Here is a 27,593-nt window from a genome sequence, read left to right as displayed (position 1 = left end):
TAACTGATAATTTTTCTTTAAATTTAAATTCTGATATATAATTTACAAACTGTATCCATCTGACAAATTAGGAACAGGCGTAAGAATAAACCAAGAACTCAAAAACATTCATGTTTGAGCGATTTGACATGGTTCCTGTCCTGGGAGGAAACTGGCGCAAGAGAAGAAATAGATCTTCCTTCTCTCTCGTTCATTCACGTTTAACGTTTACTGGGACGACAGAGAGGGACCGCATTTCGTTATTTCCTGAACTGTTTGAAGAGCGGATGCCTGCTCTTGATTTGCTTGTTGCTACTCCTGTATTCCAGATACATCATGTCATCTGCACCCGACATGGACGCCATTGAACCTTGGCGACGAGACACGAGTGAAGTCTGACAAAAATGAAGTAAATACAGACTTTACCTTGTGGCACTAAAGTCGTTTAAAAATAGAACTAGTAATAGTAATCACAGATTAAAAAGTGCAGTCAACAGGCCAATTTGTATGTTGAAGAGAGGGAACTTACGTGGGTGAAATCTTCACGCTAAAATGAGGCCAGATTCTTGCATCAAAACGAGGTAAATTTGCGCGACAGAGAAAGAAAATGGCCGCCAACCTCGACTTGTTCCGCATGCATTTGCACAAGCAGCCTAACGCAAACACAAAATTAGACTTGTGGTCTCCCATTGTCGACCGCAAAAAAAACAAGCAGTCCCTCGAAAGCAACGAAAATGTACAGTAGACCTGCATCTGTTCTGAGCTCTATTTTCACTGAACCTGATAACCTGCAGCTCTATTGTTTTTCGTCGCTAGACACATTGTATTGTTGTTCGTTCTTTTGTTCTCTCGATCAATCATGTGACATGTTACAAACGGTGCAGGTCGCCCCGAAAATGTGATGCATGTTTGTTTCCTGAAGTTCAGAGCTAAGCACGCATATAATAATCCGGACCTCCCTTGGTGGCCGAACCATGAAGATGTGTTAGTGCGACTATCTCCTTGCCCCTGTCATACAAAAATGATACATCTGCAACACCCTCCCCCCCTTCTCCTCATCTATGGCATACCTTGACTCGCCTGTAATTCTCCCCTTCTTTACCACCCATCAATTTACCTGTGACTCATACCATTATCATACAAACACTCACTTGTGACCCTCCCCTCCCTCATCATACAGTCACGGATCTGTGTCCTTACCCTCCCTTGTCATACACTTACTCACTTGAAACCCTCCCTTCCCTCATCATATACTCACTCACCGTGACCCTTCCCTCCCTCATCATACACTCACTCATTTGTGACCCTCCCCCTCTTAATCATACACTCACTCACTTGTGACCCTCCCCTCCCTTCCCTCGTCATACACGCACTCACTTGTGACCCCACCCTTCTTTACGATACGCTCCCTTATCGTTCACAATCTTACCGATGAGCTGCTGCGGCTTATTGCATCAGACGCGACTCTCTCTTCATCAGCATCTGCGTCACTGGCAGCGAGAACCTGAAAATGGAGGCATCCGTAATAAAACAACCATGAACATCTTTTCTGCATCGAAGCTTAATATATCTAATTCTGATCGTGTCCTATGTTAGCCTGTGAATACACCGCTACGCCTCTCATCGTGAAAGCCACCAGTACCGGGAACCGTGAGCGTAACAGCCAGTTTTATTCGTAAGTTGGTCCTGTATAGACCACTTCTTTTTGCAATGCTTTAAGTTAATTATCGCTCTCAGAAGAGTCCTTCCCACCATTGGTTCTTGATCTTCGAAAAACTAAATTCATCGTTGGCACCCTCTTCCTCGATCGAGAACATATTGTACCACCCCCTAAATCCAAGTAGGGCCCAAAAGGAACCAACCAGGAGCTCTATTGGCTATGTGCTTGTGTGCATCAAGGGAACATTGTTTAGATGATTATGTTTATCATTTCTTGGCTGGACTGGCTTGTATGGTTGTAATGGTTTCCTTATACTCCTTCTCCAATGCATCTGTGACCTTCTTATCTTTGTAACATTCGTAACAATTCTTCTCTTTATAATGTTATTTAAAATAACAACATGAAAGGTTTTTGCATCAACTGGAAACTCGGAAAAAAAAATCCGAACTCCAGATGGGATTTGAACCCACGACCCTCCGTGATCTAGTCGGATGTTATTCGACTTTTTTTATCGAACGATTTGGCATGCAGTGCAAATGGATGAAATCAAAATATCCGATTCGTGACATTGTTAGGAGGCATTATATCGTTATTCTTGGTCGCACTTATAAACTAGGTGGGTAATAAAAATAATAAACTTGGTAAGATCCTTTCACTAGACAAAAAACTCCACCCACTTGTTGTAGAAGTTCCTGTTGTTTTCTTTTGTCTCCAAGTTCCAAGTTCTCCTGTACAACAAAGAAAAAGACATTTTCTGACATAGATTTCTAACTCATGTTCTCGCTGGATCATCATTCCTCTGGATTAAATAAATGATGTTTTTAAATTATAAGAAACTAAATATTATTACCTCCTCCATTCCAGCCAGTCTTGTAATAACCTAGGATAAAAAAAACCAATACAAAAGATTGTGACATTAATAATGTTAAATTCTATTACTGACCAAACAGTTATCAGCACAGGAAGCACAGTTCTCGTACCTTGAAGCTGTAACCTTGATTCACCAAAAACCGCTGGCGTTTCGCAGAATAGTACATTTCGTCAGTGTCCTGCAATCATGATCACAAGGACAATTAAGAAGGGCACAAAGCAAAAAAGAGAAATGATAGCATATCAGAGCCTCGTGAATGGCTAATTATTTACAAATAGCAAAAAACAGCATTTTCTTCCCAGTTAACACACGAAGACCTTGACTCGTCCCCAGGCGCCCACCGCGAAAAGCTCCTGTTGCCAAGCGCGGTCCGTGGAGTTGTCGGATTGAGGCATGGATGCATCACGCTGCAACCGCGCGGCCTGTTTTCCTGCCCTTTACCTACTAAAGCATGAGCGCTTGGAGCATTTTCGATTTAGACAAAATTTTCGGCGTAATCAGTTGAAATGAAAATTGTACGCGCGGATCAGACGAAAATTTTCCGAAACAAATGGACGAGGTTTGGAGGAACTCCACTGTTTCGTTTCCAACCGAAATCACCGTTCCATTTGCAAAAAATGCCATTCAGTTCCATTTTGTTGTTATCTTGCGCCATCAATGCGCTATAACGTGGAATAACTGGAAGAAAAACAAAGCCTTTCCAATATTACAGTTGTGCTTAGTGACCTGGCCTTGGATTGGAAGCGAGGCCGGGCGTGACCTTGTCTTGATACAAATCACGCTGCTTTTCATAAGTAGATCATGCTTTTCTTATGCTAACTAGTTTTCAATTACATATGAAAAACAGCGAGGTTTGTATCAAAACAAGGTCACGCCCAGCCTCGCTTCCAATCAAAGGCCAGGTCACTAAGCACGCAACTGTAAAATGGGCTATTGACACGGCAAGATTCTGCGCTCCCTGGGGATATACCACACAAGTAGCTGTATGTTGACGGACATAAGGTGTCCTCTTACGAATACTCACCGTGGAGACAAGTGTGTAAAAGAATGCGTTGTATTCCTCGGCAGCCATGTCTACAGAAAAGACAAAAAATCGGGTGGGTTAAAAAGATTTTGCTGTATTTTGTTCAAAACTGCTCGAGTATTTGACAAAAAACCTTTCTGCTAATATGAAATTGCTCTTAGAACACTGGGAAGAAAATATTGAGGGATTTCCTTTTTTGGGCCATTCAAAGTAACACTAAAATAGGTGACACTGCCCCTTTAAGATCAAACAAGTCTACTAGAATACAAAACGTCAAGAAAGGATGACGTTATCTTGATGATTTATACAGTAAACTCAATAATCAAGACTTACACACTGTAGAAAAAAGTAGATATAAATTAACATAAATTTCCCATAAATTATCCATATCAGCATGACCAAACAGGACATGAGAAGCTGAAGAATGATTACAACGACATATTTATTTCCTTAATAATCAATTATTTGTCTCAAGTTTGTTTACGTTGGAGTTGAAAGAGTTAAAGGCAAGAACGGGCGTTAAATGAACACTACCTTTTTTCGCCCGGAGAATTCTTCCAAGTCGCTGAGCTTCCTAGAGAACAAGATCATACGGAAAATATGAAACTTATTGCCAGCCGGCTATACTGTATGGTCCTGTATCAAGCACCCGCCCCTTAACACTACGAAGTTCAAATGGAGAGCGGGGAGGAGTTTTTAAATTTCATTTAATCAGAAATTGAAGCCCATCACAAGAAACAATCACATTAAAATTAGCCAGTTTACCAAGTCTGAGGTTCTGTCGTTAGATCGCAACCATGTAGAAGGCTTTCAAAAATTGGAAAAAAAATTAGAGGCTTTGTAAGGATTTGGGGGACGCCATCTCAGAATTAGAGACATTTGTATGGAATTTGGGTGACCTTTGACAGGTCACAGTCTGGTTACTACGCAATGAAACATAACCAAACTTGGTAAACTTGCTAGTTCTTATGTGATCTTTCTGGCGATGAGGTTCATTTCTTCATATGACACAATTGGAACAAAGTGTTAACTAGGGCCCAGTCTTTTTATGAACTTCAGAACTGGTAATTAACGACTGGAGACAGAACATGACAAATGGCGGCAATATAAAATAAAACTAAGTGAAGATGAGAAAATAAACGCACAAACCTGTCTTCTTGATCCACCGTGCGAAGAAATCTAACAAGAAAAGAAAACAAATGTAATTTCGGCAAAAAGTTTTCAATAAAGTTTGGATTAAAAGGGTGCACGTCGCCGGCACTTATTGATATATACCTGGATCAGAACATTTGCTTCAGGAAGATCAAAAGAGTTATCTCCAACCTGTAGAGAAACGAGACAGAGCCGTTACGATTGAAAAAGTGATCAATATCTTACTTCTCCTTACATCATAAATACATTGTCAATCAAACAAGCGATGAGAATTTAATGGGAAACAGAATCTTACACTTGGGGAACTGACAATGACGTCATCGTGGAACAAATTATTATTATTATTATTATTATTATTATTATTATTATTATTATTATCATTACTATTGTTATTATTGCTATATTATTACTTTTGCTATTATTATTATTATTATTATTATTATTATTATTATTATTATTATTTTTATTATTATTTTTATTATTATAATAATATGTCGTATTTTTTTGCATCATAATATTAAAAAAGTGACGTTGCGGCCACCGACAGACGCGAAATTTTTGCGTTCTCCTGAATTTCTACTCGTAATTTCAAAACTCTGTTAAAACTCCAAGAATGTTTTCTGTTCGTAACTACAACGCATCGGACTACAGCTTAGACTCCAAAACAGCTAGCACTTTTTGCGCTGGTCCGTCACACGAATGAAGCGGGGCTAGGCTCGCGCGCAAGAACCCTCTCTTTCTGCAAATCAAATCTCCTTCCCTGAATGTCACTGAGAAAAAACAACTGTTTTGCAGTCTAACTACAGCTTATCGGTGGGAATGATAAAAAATGCGTTCCATTATGTTACATTAATGAGCTGACCTTGGAAATAAAAACTGTGTTGACGAGGGGATTGTGCTGAAAGTTCTGTAAAATCTGCATTCGTTCACCTTGTGATGTCGGACCGTAGATAAAAGGTCTGAAAATAACAACGATTACTAAATTTAAGAGATACGAGTAAGTGCAGATACATTTGGAATTTACAAGCAATCAAAGAAGTCTAAAAACCTTCACTACGTTCATTCATAAATCTAACTTACTTCTTTAGTTTCTCAGCGTATTTTTTCAGTGCAAACACATTGTCAGAGAACACGATGACTTTGTCATTGCGCCTAAAAGGAAATAGAATTAAGACCGTTAAACAATGCAAATCTACTGAACTTACGTTTTGTGAAAAGATTTATTAACAACAAAATACCTTTAACTTCCTTCTCTCTGTTTTATCTTACCTTTCATGATAACGAATCAAAAACTGTGGAGAGATAAAAGAAAAGATTACCGACTGCGCACAGGAGCTAGATAAAATGGCGCTTCACGTCTTTGCCAATTACACCTTAGTTAGAAATCATGTCCGCCCCTTCTCTTCTAGGACACGACGTATCATTTCAAGCCTGGCATCGACTAAGTCTTAGATGACTCTTATAAATTTGATTGCCAAGTACTTCCTTAAGGTAAATTTAGTGTGGGAATAGTTGGGAGCAAGCCATAATAGTACGATGCCCACCATGGGTATGGTTGTGGGGTCAGATTAAACGTTAAGTCTGTACAAGACTAGAGGCTCACAACTACCGGAAATTAACCGGAATTCCGTGGCGCTAATTGAAAAAGACTATAATAGACCACTAGCATTCCTTACTTTTCTTTCGGATGGTAGCGAGTGGACCTCGCGCGCGCGCGCGAAAATTGCCTCCTGCGAGGAGACGTGACGCGCCTCGCGGGAAGCAATTTTCGCGCGCGCGCGTGAGGTTCACTCGCTTTACTATCCCTCAGAAAAACAAGGAACTGCTCGTAATCTAGGAGTACTGCTAACCCCTCCAGCATTTTGGTACGTTTGCCGGCTGTAAGCCATTTAAACGCATACGTAAACACAGAGAAAAAATGCCAAGTATTTCAAATCTATCTAAGAAAACAAGGCGTCTGCAGAGAATCGGCTAGAGCCACCGGCTTTCTGGTCAAAAGGTGGCGTGCTAATCTTTACACTTTTACGCCTATGCTGACGGAATAAAGGCTTTATCTCACCTCACAAGAACGGAACTTGTTGGGGTTCATGACATACAACAACTGTAAAAAGTCAAAAATAGTATACGATAAAGTCAATGTAAACCAATAAGGATACTGCCGTAAAACAAATAGCTATAAATTATTAAAGCGATAAACACAAAATCAAACTGACTGAAGAATGACCTATAAGTAAATATGGTAACTCCAATTAACAAATCGACGGCAGTTTTCTGTGGTCTGTACTCTTATAGACCATAAAATGCCATAAAATGCTCAAAACGTGGCAGTGAAACCACTCGCCTGCGGCTTGTTAGTTGTAGTTCCACTTAAGTTTGGAACGTTTTTTGGCATCATTGTGTGGTCTATAAGAGTACAGACCATAAAGAACTGCCGTCGATTTGTAACATGGAAAAGTACGAACGGAATTCGCCTCATTTTCCATTTTACATCTGACATCATTTTTATTGTCTGTACTCTTGAGACAATAACTACAAGGCAATCAGCGCGCGGGCATTTGGACAGTTATTGTAAAAAGTGTAATGAAACAATTTTGATCTTATCAACAATGGCTATCTTATTTATTAAACTAGCACTGTAATACCTTCCTCTTTCGAGTTCTGATGTTGAGATATTCTCTGTAAAATTCAGGCGTCATTGGGCACCAAACCTACAAACAAAAATACAAAAGTTGTGGCATGAGGCTTCATTTCTTAAGAATATAGATACACGGAGAAGTATAAGTTAGAAAAGGAACATACCTCTGCGCATTGGACTCGTGCAATAAATCCATTGTTTTGTAGTTCCATCCAGTTAGCTTCATAAAGCTTGGGTCCAATGAGGAAATTTAAGTCCTGCAAAACAGAAATGATAATAAATGTGTTGCAAAATTACACACTACAAAATGTAACATTCTCGATTTTTTTTTTTTCAATTTTATGTTTTCAATATTCCTACTGCGAATTTTAGTGTAGGTCAGACTTCTTCGCGTTTGCTTTGGTTTTCTTCTACTATGCTTTGTGATTGTTCAGCAAAACTCGCGCCACTTTCTCAAACCATGACAAGGAAACCCAAAGCCAACCGTGACCCGCCCACACGCATTTTCCCGCGCTTGGCGCTATTTACATGCATTTGCTTCGAATTCTGATTGGTTTATTCTGCTGTTTACAACTGCTGGAATTGGTTAGCAAAACTCGTGCAACTTTCTCGACCAATGAGAAGCAAATCCAAAGCCAATCGTGGCTTGCTCGCACGTGTCTTCCCTAGGCTGTGTTTTCCCGCGCTTGGCGCCGGTTACATTGTATTTGTTTCGAATTCTGATTGGTTCATTCTACCATTTACAACTACAGTCGACTCCCGATAACTCGAACCTCCCGCTAACTCGAACCAATTTTCCTTTCCCTTCAGGTCATCTCCTATATAATTTTACCCTCGATAACTCGAACTTTTTTCAATTTCCCTTGAAGGTTCGAGTTATCGGGAGTCGACTCTACTGTGATTGGCCAGAGTAATTGATCAAACAAACCTGAATCTTGTCATCTTCTCGGACCAGTGTTGCTGTGAGTCCGAGCTTGCAATGCGCTTGAACAACTATTGTGACACAAACAACCAGAAGAGGAACATGGTGTGAGCTATGGTGTGAACATGGGTGGAGCTATATCATAGCAAACATTTGTCTTTCCCGTGCTCAATTAGTTTATATATTTCATTACCTGTTAATACTCTTCTAAACTGCTTGGCTGGTATTGTGTGAACCTCTAAGACAACAACAACAAAAAGTCAATCGTAAAAGAAGTAGCCTTCTACGCAGACGCTCTTTGGGCTCGTCACGCATTCCTACCCCACGAAGGAAGGGGAAGAAATGCGTGACGAGCCCAAAGAGCGAATGCGTGGAAGGCTAAATTTTCAATGTTTATGATGCTGTGTGCGTCACAGAGAGTTGAGGAGCGGTGCACAACGGTTGAATTGTGGGCATGAGGAAGAGAATTGAATTCTAATGACCTGCAATACTGACTGTACGATCTTGGCGTTAACGTTTTATTAGTCCGTTTCTTTACCATGTTTTCCTTTGTCACACGATTTTATCGCTGCAGTTTTTTTAATCAGGTATGTGGTTTTGTGAGCGCTTTTGTGCATGAACTGTACACCATAGTTAGTAGAGTTAGTAGCCTCCCTCTTCTAACTATGCTGTACACAAAGTTAACAAATGTTATATAAAACGTTGTTTTCATTGTGTTTGACGTGTATTACCTTTTAAAGGCCTTACCATCTAATATCATTAAACCCCATTCCTGTGTCTGCATAAAATTCATCACCTAAAAAGAAAGACAAAGATCATGACTTTGTAACTTCACATTATCTACAGAGAAATGATTCACCCGAGAAGCGTTGTGTGTTAATGTTTAACGTCCTATCGTAAATAACAGCTGCTAAGTTGACTATTGTGGAGGCGCGGTGGTGTAGTGGTTAGCGCGTCGGACTTACGATCGGACGGTCGGAGGATCTGAGGGTCGTTGGTTCGAGGCCAGGTTGGTCTCTTCGTCGCTGTGTTGTTTCCTTAGACAAGAAACTTTGCTCCACATCAGAGAGATTCAGCTTCGCGTTTACGGCTAACGCCAAACGGGAAACGTCAAGCCGCTGTTTGTTCTAAAATGCATAAACTTATGTTTCTCGTACTCACTTCTCTCTTTTTCGTGTTTGCTCGATAGCTGTCGCCAACTGGGTGGAGATAAGCTTAAAACAAAAAAAGCTTCATTGTTTCTCATCAAAGAGAAAATTTCAGCCTGGCGTTTGCCGTTTGCCGTAAACGCGATGGTGAATCTCTCTATTGTCTCTCTTCACCCAGGTGTATAAATGGGTACTGACGACATACTGCTGGGGGTAGCCCTGCGATGGACTAGCATTCCATCCAGGGGGGAGTGGCAATACTCCTAGTTGCTTCATGCTACAGAAACCGGGCTAAGCTCCGGCCGTGTGGGCCACTTAGGCTCTTGTGCGACTTTACTACTTTAGGTAGACTATTGTCACACTCACCTCGCCAGCTTCCCAGGATCGTTTGCCAGTGAATGACACCATAGAATACGTTGAAATGGCGATATTGCAATCTGTTGGTCATAAAAAGAAAGATACTGAGACGAAGGTGGTCTGTATAAACGTGGAATTTCTGGATGTTTGGACCAAGCGAAATACTTCCTAAAGAACTTCTTCCAGGAATGCTCGCGGAAGAAAGTAAACCATTATCAATCAAGCACAACCCTAAAGAAAAGCCAAATCCTGCTAACGATGCCAAACCAATCGTGCCATCCCTGAAGAAAATTCGTCTGGGATACGGAAATGTAAAATGTACAGAGGTGTAAGCCATGTTAAAGCAAAAAAAGTGAAACGAAGAATTTAACGCAGCTATTTCCTGGTAGACACTAGAAAAGTGATGAATCAGTCAAGGAAAGTAAAGTAATTTATTTAATGTCAATAACACAGGGACCATCTCCCGAGCCAAAGGCCCATAATAAAGTGCTTTTAAGTAATAATCCAGATCGAATTGGAATTTGGAAATGTTGGTTTTTGAGGAGAGGGGAAAACCGGAGTACCCGGAGAAAAACCTCTCGGAGCAAGGACGAGAACCAACAACAAACTCAAACTGAGTCCGGGAATCGAACCCGGGCCACATTCGTGGGAGGCGAGTGCTCTTACCACTGCGCCATCCCTGCTCCCCTCGACGAATAACGCACGGGGGGTAGCCGCTGTACTTCGTATTTAATGTTTTAGTTAGGAACGCTCTCTCACAATACTCACTGACTGGTTTGTCTTTGGCGTCCGAGGTGAAACGACAGATTGTGCGATCATCAATGGTGGACCACATCTTGAACTGAAAATGAAACATCCAACTGAGTTCAATTGTAAACAGAAAACGACGCCTTTTGGTTTGCAAAAAAAGAGTTTCAGCATGTTCAAATGCCATCGTCGGTTACAATGAGTGCAGTATTAACGCGCTTATATATCTCAGAGGAGTGATAGGTTAATTAGCAATTGGTCCATGCGTCAGCGTGCGTTCATCGAGATATGAAGCGCGCGGGAAGTTTGGAGAGCACGAAAGATGCGGCGTAAGATCTACGCTGAGAGCAACTCTAGCTTCTTAAGTGCTCTCCAAACTTCCCAAGTGCTTCATATCTAGATGAACGCACAGCTGATCGATGAACCAACTGTTTTATAACAATTTTAACGCGGTAGTTTAATGTTGCACAAAGAGAAATTCTCTCTGCTACAATTCAATGCGTTGTTAATTTTGTTTCAGAAAAAACGTTTCGCTACGCTTCAACGATCACGTCTCGTTTGAAGTTTTCCCCCCGTGTTTTAATGCAAAATGTCGAAGACACTCGCGGAAAAAATTGTTTTCTCGAGGCATTTGTTTGCTGATGTTACCAGCGTGCACAATGGGAATATGAAGTAAACAATTAAATTTGATTACACGAATTTACTGGGTATATTATAATTAAAATTTAATGATTCGTACTTCACGGAGTGGGACGTCAACTTAACAAAATCTCAGCTCATTTTTACGATAGGCAAAGATTTCAGCTTCCGAAACTTACCTGACTTTTCCATTGCTCCACTGCAACACCTAAAATGATGCAAAAATTTAGGATTTTTAGGAATTTTCCAACAATTGTATAAGCTTATTTGTGAAGCGCTACAGGGCATTTTATTGAATAATTTTTCCACAGGTACCGCAAGCTCTATGAGTCTTTGTAAATAGTCTTTGTGTTGGGCGTACGTAGTGTGCGTAGCTGGCGGTTTCGTTGAGGTTTGGTGGCCCGCGGCAGAGCCGCGAAAACGAGCGGCAACACCGCGAGAAGACGAAAAAGGGCGGCGACTGGGGAGCGTGGAAGGAAGAAACCGTTTCCCTCTCCCTCGTCCTCATTGTTCTTCGTTCTTACGCTCGTTTCCGCGGTTACCAAAACCCAACGAAGCCATTAGCTACGCAGGCTAGGTGTACCGCACAAGTAAACGCTAGCTCTAGACTCTTGTTTTTATGCAATGATCCACTACAAGGACCTCGCTTAACTTGGAAACATGGTTCCCTAAAATAACTGCCAGACAGAATGTTTCCTAGGCCGCATTCGTTTGGAATTATTCCCGGAAAAGTTCTTTTGGGAGCTTTTCTGTTTTCGGAATGAACAGAACAGCATTCCGTTTATTGTGCCCTCGGGGATACAGTTTACTCAGAATAAGAGGAACTGTGTTCTCTTAAAAAGGTTTTCAGGTTGATGGGAATTGAGAGAATTGTGTCATTTTGGGAACTGATATTTTATCATTCCTGAACCGGAATACAAAGAGTCGGATTTGTCCCAAAAAGACTACAGACTTAAAATAAATAAAATAAATAACCTTTGTTTACCCTCGGCAGTGTTTATAGCACAAGTGCTAGTGGGGCCGAGCATTAAACTTTACAAACCAATAATTTGAATTGAAAATAACATGGCTAAAAATCCCAGCTGGCAGGAGGCAGACCAGCTGGCTATTTACAAGCGCGGCGGAGGAGTTGAACTCGGGGCTACCGAGAAACAAGTCCAGCTAGCGGTCAGAGCGGGACTTGAACCCGGGACCTCCGGATTTCGAGTCCGGTGTTTAACCACTCGACCACGCTGCCTCCAATTACTTGTATCTTGGGACTTGGGACTTGGGACTTGTATCGCCACTCACCTGAAGTACACAGGACAAGACATCTCTTCCTCACTGTGCAAGCTGCCGTCACACCAACAAGGGTCTTTCCCGCTCCTGTTTGAAAAACAGAAAAAGCATCCCATGTTATGCTTAAAAAAAATCATGACCTCGCAAACTTCGACGGACATTGTATAAGGAGACACTTTAAGGTGCCTTTTAAGTGCTTTCAAAAAAGCTTACCACAAGGGAGGACAATAACACCAGATCTCGCACGACCATTACCAAACATCTTACGAAGACTCTTTTCCTAGAGAAGAAGAGGAAAAAAAAAAGAAAAAGAAAAACGCTGTAAAAGGGCGACAAAAGAGAAAAATGGTTTAATACCAAGATTCTTCCATAGGTGTCAAATTTTTGTTTGATTTCCAAGGTCATCTGAATAACTTGGGGGAACGGGCAATATTTATTTTCATAAACTGAAAAATAAGGATTGACTGTTTTGTTACCACTTTGCTTTCCATTTCACTGAGCAAAATTAATGCGAAAAGCGGGAATAGTTTGATTTGAACGTGACACGTCAATTGTTCCACAACAGTCACAACCAATCAGACAACAGATCAAAATGTGAGAAAACCAACGATTAAAAAGATTTGCTGCCATGGCTATAATCTGTAGATTTGTACTAGCTTTATTCACCTCGCATCTGATCACTTTCCTCTCAAAAAAAACATTCCAGTATCTGCACTCAATTCTGATTCATACTGTAACTGTTTAGACACAGATTCTCAATAAGATTTATCATATCAGCTGGGATAGGCATGACCAATATAATCAGTTTCCTAAGCAAGTAAGATAGAGCAGGTTTTAGTTGAGTGTCGAAAGCAACTGCGCGTTTGCTTTGGTTTTGCATTACTGCACTCTGTGCTTGGTTAACAAAACTCGCGCCACTTTCTAAACCAATGGGAATCCAAACCAAAACCAATCGTGTTTTGGCCGCACGCGTTTTCCCGCGCTTGGCGCCAGTTACATGTATTTGCTTTGAATTCTGATTGGCTCGTTGTGTTGTTTACATCTGTTGTGATTAACAAGAGTGATTACTTTGGTTTGGTTTTACGACACTCAATTGGAAACCGCTCTATGTATTATAATACATCAAGTTTTCAGTGGCATTTTGAAGCTTACATAACAGCTTTTATACAAGAACCAGGGATGTACAATTATGGAGGCACGTTATGGTACCTGATACGGCCGTAAAACTGTAGTTGGCTTCAGGTCCATGCTGTGGGAGAATTTAAATGAAAGAGTTAATATGCATAACAGGTGATCTTAAGGACGGTGCATACTTTTGTTACTGCGCATACGTTCTGCGCATCTCGGGTTATACTCGGGTTTCGTATTGGTGCCTTCTAATGCAGGGATATTTTTCCGCGGTTTAAATCTATGCGGAGAAAGCAGAACTTAGCAAGTGCTCTTGATATCCAAAAAGAAAATTGGGGGTAATCGTGCATTTTTCAGAGATAATAAAGGTTCGATTTGGAAAAAAAAGCCTTACATTGCTTTGTATTTTACTGTTTTTTAAAATAATTGTTGCTTAATTATCTCTAAATAATGCATAGTTACCCCCATTTTCTTTTTGGGTTTCAATAGCCCTTGCTAAGATCTGCTTTCCCTGCATAGGCATAAGCCACACAAAAATACTTCTTTATTAGTAGGTACCGTTCTCAAAGGGAGGAGTTCACATTTCAGCGCATGTGCTTGAATCTAAATGCTTTTTTCTCTTTCTTATCAACTTTATGGCCTTAAAAATCCCACTCACATGTACTTCACTAATCACATTCTATAATTAGTCCAAGCAAAATGACTAATGACCAAAATTCACAGAAAATGCTAGTGGATTGTACTGATATTGTCGATATTGAATTTAGCGTTGACCCGTATGATTTATTCCATGGTTGATGTGTGTTCAGTTATTTGCATGCGAAATAATGCAATCAGATGAAAAAATTACCACCCAAGTTACCCATTGCCTTCCGAACGGTTCATAAACAACGAATTAAATTAAACAGGCTTAGGTCATAGCGAGCAAAGGCGAAAAAGTATTTTGATTCTTGAACATGCGCAGAACCGTGAACCCCTCCCTTTAATGTTCTAACTAGAAACTGTTGTGTTCTACAGTCTAATCTCTTCTAATCCCTGTATCATGTACTGATATAAACAGAGCCTGAACGCAAGCAAGACATGCAATTTAATGAACTTACTTCAGGTCAGGATTGACTGTGTCATTTTTGAAATCATATTCGGCCAGTAAAGGATAGTCCAGTTCAATACACCTACAATAACGAAAAGAGGTTTAACTTCTCTACAAACTAAATGAGTACATAAAAAAAAAATGCTTCACTGACAACTTTTTTACAAGATTGCCGTGTGAGAATCCGATAAGTCAGAAACCTGCTGGTATCCTTTAATTCTTGGGTCAAATTATTCCATAAACAGGCCTCGCTATAACAAAAACTTCGTTTCAGATCATTCGTATGCGGCTTGGGCAGAGCAAGTTTGCCCTGTAGATTTCTCAAATCATATTTCGCGTGGCGTTGAGTAAAAAGTCGTTGTAAGTATCTCGGGGCCAGTATATGTAATGTTTAAAACAAAAGCAGCAGTGTTTTATCGGGATTTAAAACCACGAGGCACAGCCGAGTGGTTTTAGCATGGTTTCATCTGAATGAAGTACCTTTATAATAGCGTGCTACACTGGGGTGGGGTGGGGTGGAGATTCGTCATCCAAACTTACTTCCTTTGTAAAATTTCAATGTGCTCCTGGGCAACTTCAAAAGAATATGTTTGGCTCTGAAAAATAAAAATAAAAGACGCAACAACTAACAGTGAACATACAGAGACAAAAGGATGCACTGTAGCTTTACCAATCCAAAATGAATATTTGTTGGCAGAAATGACAGTGATTAGTCTAAGAGTAAAATCTTGATAAATTTATATCTGAATTCACTTGAAAAATTACCAAAGTTTCCTTCACTTTACTCTAGCTTATAACTAGAGGCTGTGATTCAACTCTCAAGAATGGAAATGTTCAATAACTTAGAGTCTTTTGTTCTCACAAAAGTTATTAGGTGTTCCTCTGTAAAGTGACATCTCTTTGATTACAGTTTTTGAATCTAACAACTGATCTGATCATCAGCTACAGAGAAACTAGCAATGATGGATGTACCATGAGCAATGAACAAATTTATGAAATAAAAAAAAATTGCCCATTTATTTTTTAAAATTTTACAGACCTCTTCTTCATCCTCATCCTGATCAATTCTCTCAATGTAATCGGAAATATCCGTGGGAATTGCTGTTCCTTCTGACGATTGATCCTGTGTGTAAAATCAAATATTGGCTGCATGGCAGTGATTCCCTTATCCTCTCAACCCTTTGAGCCCATCAACACACACATTCTGCTGGCTGTTTCTGGTATATTTCTTAGTGTATAAAGCCCCGTCTACACGAGCAATTTTTATGTGGCAGTTTTTATTTGCCCGTGTAGATGATGAGAAATGACCATTTTTTATGTGACAACTGCACTTGCTGAAAAGGTTGGCGTGTTAGTTTTTATGTGGCAAATAAAAATTGCCACATAAAAAAAATTGTCCGTGTACTGTAGACGAGATGCCACATTTTCAACGTCATCTGTAGAACCAAGTCCCTACAGTCCCTAACATTTGCGCATCCAGACTTTCGCCATCTTGCTTTTTGCCTTTCAATGGTCATCTCCGCTGTGCGAAATTATTACTGACGCAAATTAACAACAAATATCTGTCGAGCCATCTACACGGGCAAATAAAAATTGCCACATACAGTTGCCACATAAAAATTGCTCGTGTAGACGGGGCTTAATACTTGGGAGAGTTTGTTTAAGTATTGTGCCTTGTACCTCCTTTTGCTACTGTTCATGCATTCTGCACATCCTGGGATGGTCTGAGAAACTCTGCTCTCTTAAGGATAATGTGCCTAGTTAAACAAAGATTTTTTTTGCCTGGTTTACGATTATGCAGGGAAAACAGATCTTGGCAAGGGTTATTGGAATCCAAAAAGAACACCAGGGATAACCTCGCATTTTCAAAGGTAATTTAGCTTCAATTTGGAAAAATAATTCTACACATGGTTGCTTTTTTAAAACTTTTTAGAATTATTTTTGCGTACTAATTATCTCTGAAAAATGCATGGTTAACCCCACTTTTCTTTCTGGATTCCAATAACCCTTGCTAATTAGGACAAATTAGAAACTGGTCAGTATTTGAGGATGAGGACTAATAAATTTGCTTTCTCTTAACTTGTGATCAATGGGTTAAAGTACCTTGTGACAAGTTAACATTTTATCATACCTGTTCTGTTGATTGGGAAGAATCTCCATTGGATTCTTGTGGCTTGTTCAACTAGATGAAAAAGAATTTAAAATTATAAAAAAACCAAGAATAAAACAACTAAAATATACCAGTCCAGAAAATTCTCCATTCTGCTAACAACTCTTCAACCTCCACGTGGCTCTTGGTCACTCTGTGTGCAAAAATTCCAACTGTTTGTATCTAGTACATTTTTATGTGTAGCAAGATCTCACCCCCTCCCCCTCCCACAAAAAAATACTCGTTTTAATTGCTATTAAGTGAAGTGTAGAAAGTAAGTTTACTTGAACAGCTTTAAAATCTTCCTACAATGTACATATGTCAATTTAATGATCAATTTTACTGTTTTAGACCACGTTCAAAATAGTTTTAATTGAAACATATAATTGCCTTCTGTAGCGTTTTCCCCACCTTTAATGATGACTTTCCACCCACAGTGGACTTAACAAGTTGATCCTCCCCAGAACCAAGTTCATCGTCCTCATCCGTTCGCTTGCGGCACTTCTCAATCTCAGGATCTCGCAGAAGGTGCTGCAGTACTTCCTATGAATAAATGAGATAACATCACAATTACTGCAGTTATGAGCTCATTAGATTACCCAAATACTACTGACTGGTCATGACACTTTGTATCATAAATTGGTAAACAAATAATTATAATTATGTATTTTCATAAATTAGATTTATATAGCGCTAAAATTATAACATATTCTAATAAAAACATTTTACAATGTAGGCATGTATAAAAATAGAATAACCAAAAAAATAAAAACATAATATGATTAAGAGAGATCAAATGCTAATTTAAAAAAGTAGGTCTTCAACTTTGATTTAAAAACAGTCAGAGTTGGACTAATTGTCGTATAATTTTCACAAGGGAGATAAATGTTCCAGAGAAAAGGGGCCAAGTGTGCAAAGGCACGATCACCAATTGAAATGACTTGTGGTTAGATCTGTGATGACAAGGAGGCTATGGTCATTTGAACGCAGGCGATAAGTTGGGTTATTCTTCTTGTGTAAAAAGTCCTTGATATAGTCGGGCGCTAATGATAATTAAGAAAGTAAAACCAACAAACAAAGTAAAAACAGAAACAATGTATTATTGAACCTGAATCAGAATTCACAACAAATAAATGTAGACGGCATCAAGCACAGGAAAATGCATGCAAAAAGGCAGGTTTACCTTTTTTATTCTCATTGGTTGACAAATTGGCGAGAGTTTGCGTTTGTCAACCAAGTAAAGAGTGTAGCACAGTAAAATTAAAGCTGCAATAACTTTTGACAATCAATTTATTGAAAACCACTCTTGACTAGCTTGTGTGTATTGTTGTCATTATGAAAAACTCATTAATAATTCATAAGCCCATTGACCTATCAAATGGTCGATAAAACATCACGGGCAGTGGTTTTATATCTGATAAAACCTCCTCCTGATTAGAATGCTCCTGATTATGAACTCTCTTGACACGCTTTTCAAGGAATGTTTTTGAAGCCGTTCAAAAAACTCGCAGCACATGTTTTATTGGGTCTAAAACCACTTGGCTGCACCTCATGGTTTTAAATCCCGATAAAACAATGCTGCTTGTGTTTTAAACATTACATAATTTGCTATTACTTTACTGTGAGACAGGTCTCCACTTAACCCAGTTTTAGCTAATTAGATGTACATATATGTCTGGTGAAATATGACTTGAATAAATAAATAAATGCACATAGCTAGTGTACATCATTTAACACGTCTTTTGCTAACTGATGCAAAGAAAAATATTATTTTGCTTGTCTGTTTTTGTCTGCCATTCAACAAGTTGTTGACAGGCCTATTTTAACATTCAACAAGGCATAATACACTGTTAAAAAATAATTATAAATAAGTAATTGAAAAAATGTTGATCCATGTGCCTTTTGCTGGATTACTGAGTAACTGATAACTGTCTGCCATTCAACAAGTTGTCATGACTGAACTACTGGTATTTAAACACCTAACAAAGTAATTGAGTCAGTGTCAAAAAAACAAAAATAAAACAATTTGTTGAAAAAAATGTTGAACTTAAATAAGCGCCACATTTCCTTATTAATAACATAAAAAAATTAAATTTGGTCAAACAATAAACCAAGAAACTACATGACATAGAAATCAGTCGTTTACAGTAGATAAACTTACTGGAAAGCTACTCTCCACAAAATATCTGTTGTGTTTTAATACCAGTTTAACTTTCCCATAACTTAGAGTGCAAATCTGAAAATTAAAACCAGAATTATTAAAACTGAAACAAAGGGTGAAAAAACATGCCACAATTATTGCAGACTTGATCTAATTGACAAATTATAGAGTACATCATACTAATTAAAAGTTTGTCAACAAACTTACTATTCAATGGAAATTAGAAAAATGTGCTTAAATGGAATTTCTGCTCTCAATCAAAATGAATGATGCGATGCATTTTTTTTCGTAACTCACATATGTAAGCTAATGCAGAGGCTCGATTTTGTAGTTTTTTCGTTTAACTTCTTTTGTTATCTTAATATTTTTTTTTGGTCTCTTCTTTTCTTTTTCTCTATTACTTAGTTGTCTTTTTTTTTCTCTTTTAACTTAACAGAAAAGTACTTTGTAAAATTCAGATACTGTTCAAGTGTAAGTAATTTATACAAGTGTAAGCAACCTATAAAGTGTATTAGTGTATTTGCGTATTTAAATAAAGCTTGTTAAATAAAAAAAAAAAAAAATACTAATTCAAAGTGACAACACCACAACTTACACTGTACATCTGTATATAACTTTATAACTTGCATGTTACTTCACCAAAAAGGTGGCATGTGGTAATGTTGCATGTAATATAATTTGTGTACCTACTTTTGTTGTATTACTTTTGTAAGGATATATGCACTCACTCACTCAATCTCATTGTATAAAAAAATATATATTGTATTTGAAAATGGTCTCTTAATTAGGGCTCATAAAAAGCTTGAGCCATGCCCAGATTGGTCTCCTTTAAGGGTTTAATTTAAAATTTCTGACCAGCCTCCCTGCCCCTTTCACACGAGAGTCCCATTCACGAGACTGTGGATGCTCTACCACTGAGCTAGGGGAGACTCGTGGAAGCTAAAGCCATTAAACTAGGTTCATGGGACAAACATCCTGCATACTACTAGGATTTGAATGTCAGTGTGCATATGCACAATGAAATAAATGTGGATGGTAATTATTTCATTGTGCATATGCACACACTGACATTCCAATCCTAGGCAGTATGCAGGATGTTTGTCCCAAGACACCTACACGTAGTTTAATGGCCTTAGCGCACAAGCCTCCTGTAGCTCAGTGGTAGAGCATCCCAACTAGTAATCGGAAGGTCTTAGGTTTGACTCCTGATAGGAGCACTCGGATTTCCTTTTTCTGAGTATGCCTGTGTCTCATTGAATAATACATCATTCTCATTAACTACCATTACTTTTAAAAATTTAAGAAAGAAAAGACAATAATTATTGCCATCATTAACTCAAGGAAGACATGAGACTCACCTTAATAAACTGGATAATTCCATCAGGGATTGTGGTCTTGCTCAGACGCCTTAAATATTCAATGATATCACTTGTCTGGAAAAGAGAGCATCATTTCTGAGAACTAAGTTTTCTCTGATCACACAAAAATGATTAAACTAGAAAGCCTGCATTCTGTGGAGGAAGGGGTCATGACTGTAAAATTTGTTAAGGTTTTTCACCTGAAGTCCCACAGAGACAGCAGCATACAGAGAATATGCAGTCAGCCTGAAATGCAACAGAAAATATATTGCAAACATATATTAGATTGTTATCATAATTTATTATATTGAGCACAGAGCACTAATTGGGGACACTCTTCAGATTGAATTGGGATTTGGAAATGTTGGTTTTTGAGAAAGTGGAAACTAGAGTACCCGGAGAAAATCCTCTTGGAGCAAAAGACAAGAACCCATTTGCAAATTTTGTTCAAACTTGCGATCAACCCAGATATGATCAGGAGTCTGGGAAACTAACCCAGGTCAAATAGGTGGGAGCTAAGCAAGTACTCACAAAACTGTGTCACCCATCTTAAGGACTAAATTTGAAGAATTACCCTTTCAGTAAACAAATTATCTTTCCACTACTTAGTATTTTACGTGACATCTCTTCTCATACTAAATTATGTATTGTACACATATAGCAAGGAGCCAATCAGAGTGCATATACTTGCTCAAATCAAGGAGCTGTTGATATAATTACAGTGTATTATTTATAAAAGTCAATCATTAACTTCAAATTGTTAATTTTTAATTGATCATTAACTAAAGTACAAAAAGTTTCTTACCTGTACTCATGGATATGCTCTGGTCGGCAAACAGGCTGTGGAAAAAGCAATTTATAATACACATTTAAATTTAGCTGAGCGACTCATAATTCCCACTTTCATAACTCTAATTAAAAAATCAATTAGAGAATCTGAGGGTGTTTAATATGTAAGGTCATGCATTCAACTCCCTTTGGGAAAGAAGATTTCGTTCTAAAGTTGTATAATTCTTTGCTTCTGAATACAGTTTACTTGCTACATAGAATGGCAAAGTGATTATGTAACAATTTACGTTTTTTTCTTTTGAATTTTTTTTTTTGGTATTTGGAGGGAGGATCATGGAAATTAACATCCACCTGCAAGTCTCCTCAGCACTCTTACTATGGGCTTCATGTACCGCTATTCATCCAAGGTTAAGAATAAACATCTCCAGGTGATGATTTTCACTTTTCTGAATTTTGTAGTTTGTCAGAAAGATTGGCAGCAAGGCCCTCAATACTCTGTGATTCAATTTATATTTACTTGGGATATTTATAAAAAGTAATGAATTCTCTAGAAAAACTGTAAGTACAACAACCTGTAGCTGAAGTTTACACATACCAAATTTTTACTCAATAATTGAAGGGTGTGGTAGAAGACAGGTGCGAGTAATAATTTGGCCTCAGGATCCAAATTTCTCTAAATTTATTCTAAGATGGCATGCATACAGACTATAGCTATTGTGTTAGAAATTAATTTATAATGTAGTTCCAAATTTATGTTGTGATTTAAGGGCTTGAATTCCCCCAAGAAGCTCGACTTTAGCTTAAAAACTAAACCAACTATAAAGAGATGCTTAAAATGATTTTTATCTGTTTAAATAACAAAAGTGCTATTAAATGTGATAGCAAAGGCAACTGTCGTGAATACATTTTGTGATGTAAAACCTACCTCAGAAATTGCAATGAGGAAATCATGAGCATGTTTATACACAGGAGAGAAAGACTCCAAGAAAATGTGTCCATCAGGAGCCTAAGGAACAATAAATATTCACCATGTAAAAGTTTGTTTACTTTTGTGAGCATCCTTTTCACCCCTACACTACTTTTTTTTTACCATTGAATATTAACACATACTGGAAAATTCTGTGCAGGAACGTACATGTATGCTTGTTCTAGTAATAAAATCAAAGCCTTAGTCCTACATATTTCTCCTTCAGTGTGTCAGTAGCCATCTTGAAATTAAAACAACTTACAGCAAAGTAGTATATTTCTGACTAGATATCATCTTTACCGTTACAAGAATGAAGATTCTTTTTGGCATGGAAATCTCTCCTCTTTTTATTATAACAGATGTAAATAGGCTAGTCGAATATGAGCAAGTTTTGTCTGTGACTGTGTGGTATTGTTAGTGTGCTGAATAAAATTCATTATCTTTATGAATCCTAAAAGTTATTGAAAATGATTAAAAGTATTAATAGCATTTTATCACAACTTACCACCCAGAGAGGTCTGGATGCATGGTCAGTTTTGAGTTCTATCAGTTTACGATAGTCTTTTGCTCCAAACTCATCCTGTAGTTTAAAATAACTAAATTAACAATTAAACAATTTTCAATTTCACACAGTCATACACAATTCAACTTAAAAAATAAAATAATATGAGTTACAGGTTGGGTTTGAATATTCAACGCAATAAAACTATATTCAACTTACTTCATTTGCATCATCATCCACAGCTGCCGAAGATGACTTGGGAGCAATCTCCGCTATAATCACAAAATAAACTCTCACTATTGCCTCAGACTTAAGAAAAAGTCCTTCCTCCTATTTAATATGGCACAGGATGAAGGACTTTTAATACTTGATTGGCGCCAATTTTAGCGACCCAAAAACAAGTCGCTGCGCTTAAACCAATCAGAGTAGATCCTTGAGACCCTCGGTGATAAAGTTGTCATTCAGAAGTAATTATGAGAAACGAAATGTGACTTGCGGTTGAAATTCCAACATGGGGTCGATTGCGAAAGCAATAACTGATGCTCTTCTTCCAGATGCGAGTTACGCCACTCGCCATTTTGGCATGAAACGCAAATGCAAACCCTTCAAGCAAGACAAGTCGACCTCTTGCGCCTTCGTCACTTGCTCAGCCGTTTGCAGCCTAAAAAGCTTGCTCCTATCGGCTTTTCTACTGTGAGACTCGAGAGGTCGACTTGTGGCAAGTCTACTATTGCCTCTGTGTACACACAATAAAGATTTTTATCCATTGTTACTGACCTACATGGTGGGTGGGTTGGGGGATACTCCCTATGATAGACTTACATGTATAGGGAATCTCTGCCCAAAGGGGTCACCTTTTTGAGGCTGGAGTTATAGAAAAGGGAAGGGATTTCAGGAGGTGAAGTACAGAAAAGGATACATGTGGGTAAAAACTGTCGTTTAGGTATTTAAAAGGGCCTTTGAAAATATCCGGAACAGACCAGATCAAAGAGATGCAGCTTTTCTAATGTAGGTAATTTGTGAAAGGGGTACCATCTTTTATGGAACGTTTTTGAAAGGATTTTCTTTCTGTCAAAAATGGTATATAAAACGCCAAAGGTTTGGACCACGGGATGGAGCCAATCCACCCCCCCCCCCCACCCAACCCCCCTACGGGGGAAGGAAGTATAGAGAGAAGAACTAAATAATATTTATTGTAACCATTCCTAGGGAAGGAACTAAACAGTGCAATCTTCCTTTAGTTAGTGAATTGAGAGGAACGTCGTATACACGCTTCTCAAGGGGAGAGAATACAATCATTAAGTGCACCCTTCTCAAGAAGGGGAGCATGTACACCCTTTACAGAAAGCAGTGCAACCTCCAGAGTGAAGGAACTAGACAGTGTAGCCTTTCCTAGAAGAGAATCCAGTACAATCTTATCAATAGGTAGGAAAAAAGTGCACCCTTCCCTAGGGTGAAACCAGTGCTACCTTCTCTAAATGACTAAAAAAAAAACACTAAATAAATGCGCCCAAACCCTAAGTAGTACCCTTATATACGTGAAAAACTACACCCAAGAAAGTAGACAAAGTACAGTGCACATGTCTCTTCCCTAAGGAAGGAACAAGGGTGCCTTTCCTTGTGGGAGGAATATCTGTACAGTTCCCTTGGGGAAAAAGTGCAAGTTCTCTTTCTGAGGAGAGGGCCTACAATTGGTACCAGATATTCTGATATGTATTTATTTTACTTACCATCGTCTAAGGATTCCTCATCAGCAAAATCATCTTCTTCCTCCACCTAATACGGGATACAGAATACGAAATCATAATTACCATGAATCAGTAATACTCAGTTGCAACAATGTTTATTAAGTCCATTCAGGTGGTTGTCAGTTCATTTCCTTAAAAGCACTTTGCCTCCCTTATGTAATTTTGCATACATTCTGTGTACCATATATAGGATAGTCTGAGAGACTCACTCACAGGTTTTTTTGTCTTTACCATTTTATAAGCCCCAGTGGTGACCAAGATCTAATTTCTCTTTACAATGTCACTGCTTGGTTAAACATTTAAGTCAGAAGAATAAAGGAAATAATCACCAAAGATGAAATGGCTTGATTTTTAGGCAAAATCTCCCAACTAGTAACATATTAAGAAAAATATGGAGGACAGTGAGGAGAATATACAGTATTTTATGCTAGAGCTTAAAAGGTTAGTTGCTGCTTGCATAGCAGTAGACAACTATCTTACTGTAAAAAAAATATTAACTGCTAGGTGTTAATTGCTGACAAAATATCAAATATGAAATTGATAAACAGTCAACAGTTTCCAGTCGACCTTCACAAAACAACAGCTTGGGAATCAATAAACATCCGACATTCAACAGTTCCCAGCTCATTACGCCCAGCTGTTTATGTCTGGCAGCAATCGATGTTTAAAGTGGATCTCAAAATATTTTGTTATCCTGTTCCACTTTTTACCACTATGTTTTTTATTCAACTCAGTTAAACAGCATTGGGCGATTCCAGAAAATATCCATACCATACCACGGACGGCTTTTAGGATTTCCGAAGGGGAGGGGGGGTTCACGATTATGGAATTCTGAGGGCATGGGGGGGCTATTGCGCGTTTTTTAATCAAGAAAATGTTGTTTTCGAAGTTTTGATTCGAAAGATTAAAGTACAATCAAGCATAATTATGTGCAGCGTACTGGTAGCGATCGCGCGTGGTTCCATTCTCAGCTTGTGAAACAGCAGCCGAAAAAGTCGCAATCTTTTAGTTTCGCTTCCTTCACTGTTTATTACTGGGTTTAGTGGACAGGTGTTCCCGTCATCTTTGAGAGGAAGACACGGTTACAATTTGAAATGAAGAAAACGTGAGATCGCCTTTTGAGATTCGATGATCTCGATAATATTTATGCAAATTTGTAACGCTACGCTGAAGATGTAAGCAAAGTCTGCTCAAAGGCAAGCGAGCGGCCACGTTGAAGTTTCCCTGGTTCCTTGCCGAATTCTACCGTAGACGTTGTACGTTTTTAAATAAGGAAATGCTTTTTCCGAAGTTTTCATTCGAAAGATTCAAGTATAATCAAGTATTATAAATCTTGCGCAGCGTACTGCTTGCCCAGCAAAGATAAATTTCAGAAGCGATCGTATTACATTCCGTGAAAAAGCCGCAATCTTGTCCACATGCTCCGGCGTAAGAGTCGATCGATTGGAAGGCTGCTCTTGTATGAGGGTTTAGGTTAATGACTGCTACTTTTTTCAGTAACATTTCGTAAATAAAGTAGATAATTACAAAACAGCAACGATGTATGTTTACTCGTGAGGGACTCGGGCACGTGGAATCGAACATTCAAGACGCGCATCCCATATCACTGATAAATTTGCATAAAGTTGTTTTCAATGTTGTTGACAATGGGTTTTCTTCTTCCTCGCTATAAGGGTATGAAATAGTTAAGACCAGGTATTCATAATGTGGTAATTGAAACCACAAGTTTTCTCTTGATAGCGCCTGGAATCACAAATACAATTTAATTGAATTTTTGGTTCAGAAACTGAAGCCGACTGAAGCATGCGAGGAGTCCTGGGATCCCAGACATTCTATAGATTTTGTGCGTGTATAAAACAAGGGGTGAAAAGAAATAATTTTTGTTTTCATCCAATGCGTTGTTCTAGTTTCCTTCTTTTCATAAAGGAGTTGAATTTCACAAGAAAACAAAGAGGAGTAAAACTGCCGTAAATGGTTTTTATTATTATAGCCAAATTCGGACTTAAAAAGAAAATTTCACAGCCTGGCCACTAGCGGTAGGTTTTTCTTGTCGCTGAAGAGTAAAGCTTGTCGCCTAGCGCCGCTAGATCACAGCCCTAAGGAGGCATAAATTCATGTTCGTTTGTTCATATATTAGGCGTTGCTAAAGTTGAAAATGTACTTCCCAGAAAAAAACCGGAAATTCTAAAGGGGAGGCGGGGTTCACGATTATGGAATTCTGAGGGCATGGGGGGGGTAACGCATTTTGGAATTTCCAAAGGCAAGGGGGGGATAAAACATGGAAGCCGTCCGTTGTTGGGTATGGAAATTTTCTGGAATTGCCCATTTTGCTAATGACATATCGTTATTGCAAATACTTTGCGTCCAAATGTATATATTAGTCGGACTTCAACCATGTTCCTGTTTCAATTTAATCTCTTTCACTTTTGTGACTTTGGATTTCAGGAAAAGCACAAAGTGTTATTTAATTTACTGCACTTCAGAATACCTTGCTTTTCTTTGCCTTTTTTGATGATTTTGAGGCTGTAAAAGAAAATGTACAATAAAAGCAACTTGATTTTACAGTCAAAAGAGGATGCCTGTCAGCAAATTAAGATAGTTTCCTAAATTATTTATTTCTTCCGTACTCGTGACCATTCATTCATAGTGTCATTATTTAATAGAACCTGTTATTAAAACTATCACAGTGGTCTTACCACAAACAATTTTAAACCAGAAAACAGTGACAAATAGTAACAGAGAAAGAGCCACACTGTAAAAAACGTAAGACTGCAAAGGAAGAGAAATGCAACTACATAAACAACCGAATCTACCGAATAAAATGCATGTTTGAATCTCTGTTTCTACATTACTGATCAGTTTGATCTCGATGCATGCTCTTTTTTTATAGACAACCAACCACCTCGTGTTTCTTGCAAACGCCAGTTACTGATTGAAACTAAATATGACAGATTTATAACCACCAATGGACATCTTTTGATAATGGTAATCACTTGTTCAAACTGATCCCATACATGTCTTGTCGGAAACAGTTGTACCGTATGTTAATTCAAGGCAACATATCACTTACGATCGTCCGTTTTGCGTTTTTGGCCTTTCATTATGACTTTTTAACCCTCAGAGTTGGTGTACACGACTTAAAATCAACTCGTATACATCTTAAAATCACGAGAAGTCAACACGTTCACCCATTTTGCACAGACGGCAAGTTCTTTTCAACCAGGCGTGACATCCGAAAACGAGAAGGTCTGGAAATTATTGATGGTCAAAATAGTACCCTAGCCTACCC

General features: G+C 38.6%; 1 protein-coding gene across 1 annotated transcript; it reads right to left on the bottom strand.

Annotated features, from left to right (window-relative positions):
• LOC146469208 (general transcription and DNA repair factor IIH helicase/translocase subunit XPB-like) lies at positions 1-27,537 on the bottom strand. The gene is made up of 39 exons (XM_085123585.1): positions 27,375-27,537; positions 26,793-26,827; positions 24,287-24,332; positions 22,776-22,828; positions 22,560-22,634; positions 22,013-22,093; positions 21,104-21,138; positions 20,499-20,544; positions 20,299-20,373; positions 18,941-19,015; positions 17,191-17,322; positions 16,762-16,812; positions 15,670-15,753; positions 15,171-15,226; positions 14,641-14,712; positions 13,622-13,661; positions 12,626-12,692; positions 12,425-12,499; positions 11,314-11,342; positions 10,517-10,589; positions 9,758-9,828; positions 8,991-9,039; positions 8,437-8,481; positions 8,250-8,314; positions 7,486-7,578; positions 7,329-7,394; positions 6,746-6,787; positions 5,956-5,978; positions 5,767-5,838; positions 5,549-5,645; positions 4,810-4,857; positions 4,684-4,713; positions 4,069-4,108; positions 3,535-3,584; positions 2,620-2,688; positions 2,490-2,519; positions 2,317-2,367; positions 1,409-1,483; positions 1-374 (listed from the first exon to the last, which is right to left on the bottom strand). Exons 1-39 carry the CDS (start codon positions 27,403-27,405, stop codon positions 240-242), a joined length of 2,382 nt encoding a protein of 793 aa, XP_084979711.1. The 5' UTR covers positions 27,406-27,537; the 3' UTR covers positions 1-239.
• Between the last annotated feature and the right edge of the window lie 56 nt (positions 27,538-27,593).

This window comes from Pavona decussata, unplaced genomic scaffold (genome assembly GCF_977016875.1).
Source record: "Pavona decussata unplaced genomic scaffold, jaPavDecu1.1 SCAFFOLD_126, whole genome shotgun sequence".
NCBI lineage: Eukaryota > Metazoa > Cnidaria > Anthozoa > Scleractinia > Agariciidae > Pavona > Pavona decussata.
This window is presented reverse-complemented; position numbering and strand designations above follow the sequence as displayed.

Excerpts from the sequence above, each read along its gene's own strand:
- LOC146469208 (XM_085123585.1), bottom strand. The coding sequence starts at position 27,405 with ATGAAAGGCCAAAAACGCAAAACGGACGATC. Across the intron at positions 14,713-15,170 it reads ATTGAAATTTTACAAAGGAA|GTGTATTGAACTGGACTATC; the intron begins GTAAGTTTGGAT and ends TCGTTATTGTAG. Across the intron at positions 2,368-2,489 it reads GACTGGCTGGAATGGAGGAG|GAGAACTTGGAACTTGGAGA; the intron begins GTAATAATATTT and ends TTTGTTGTACAG.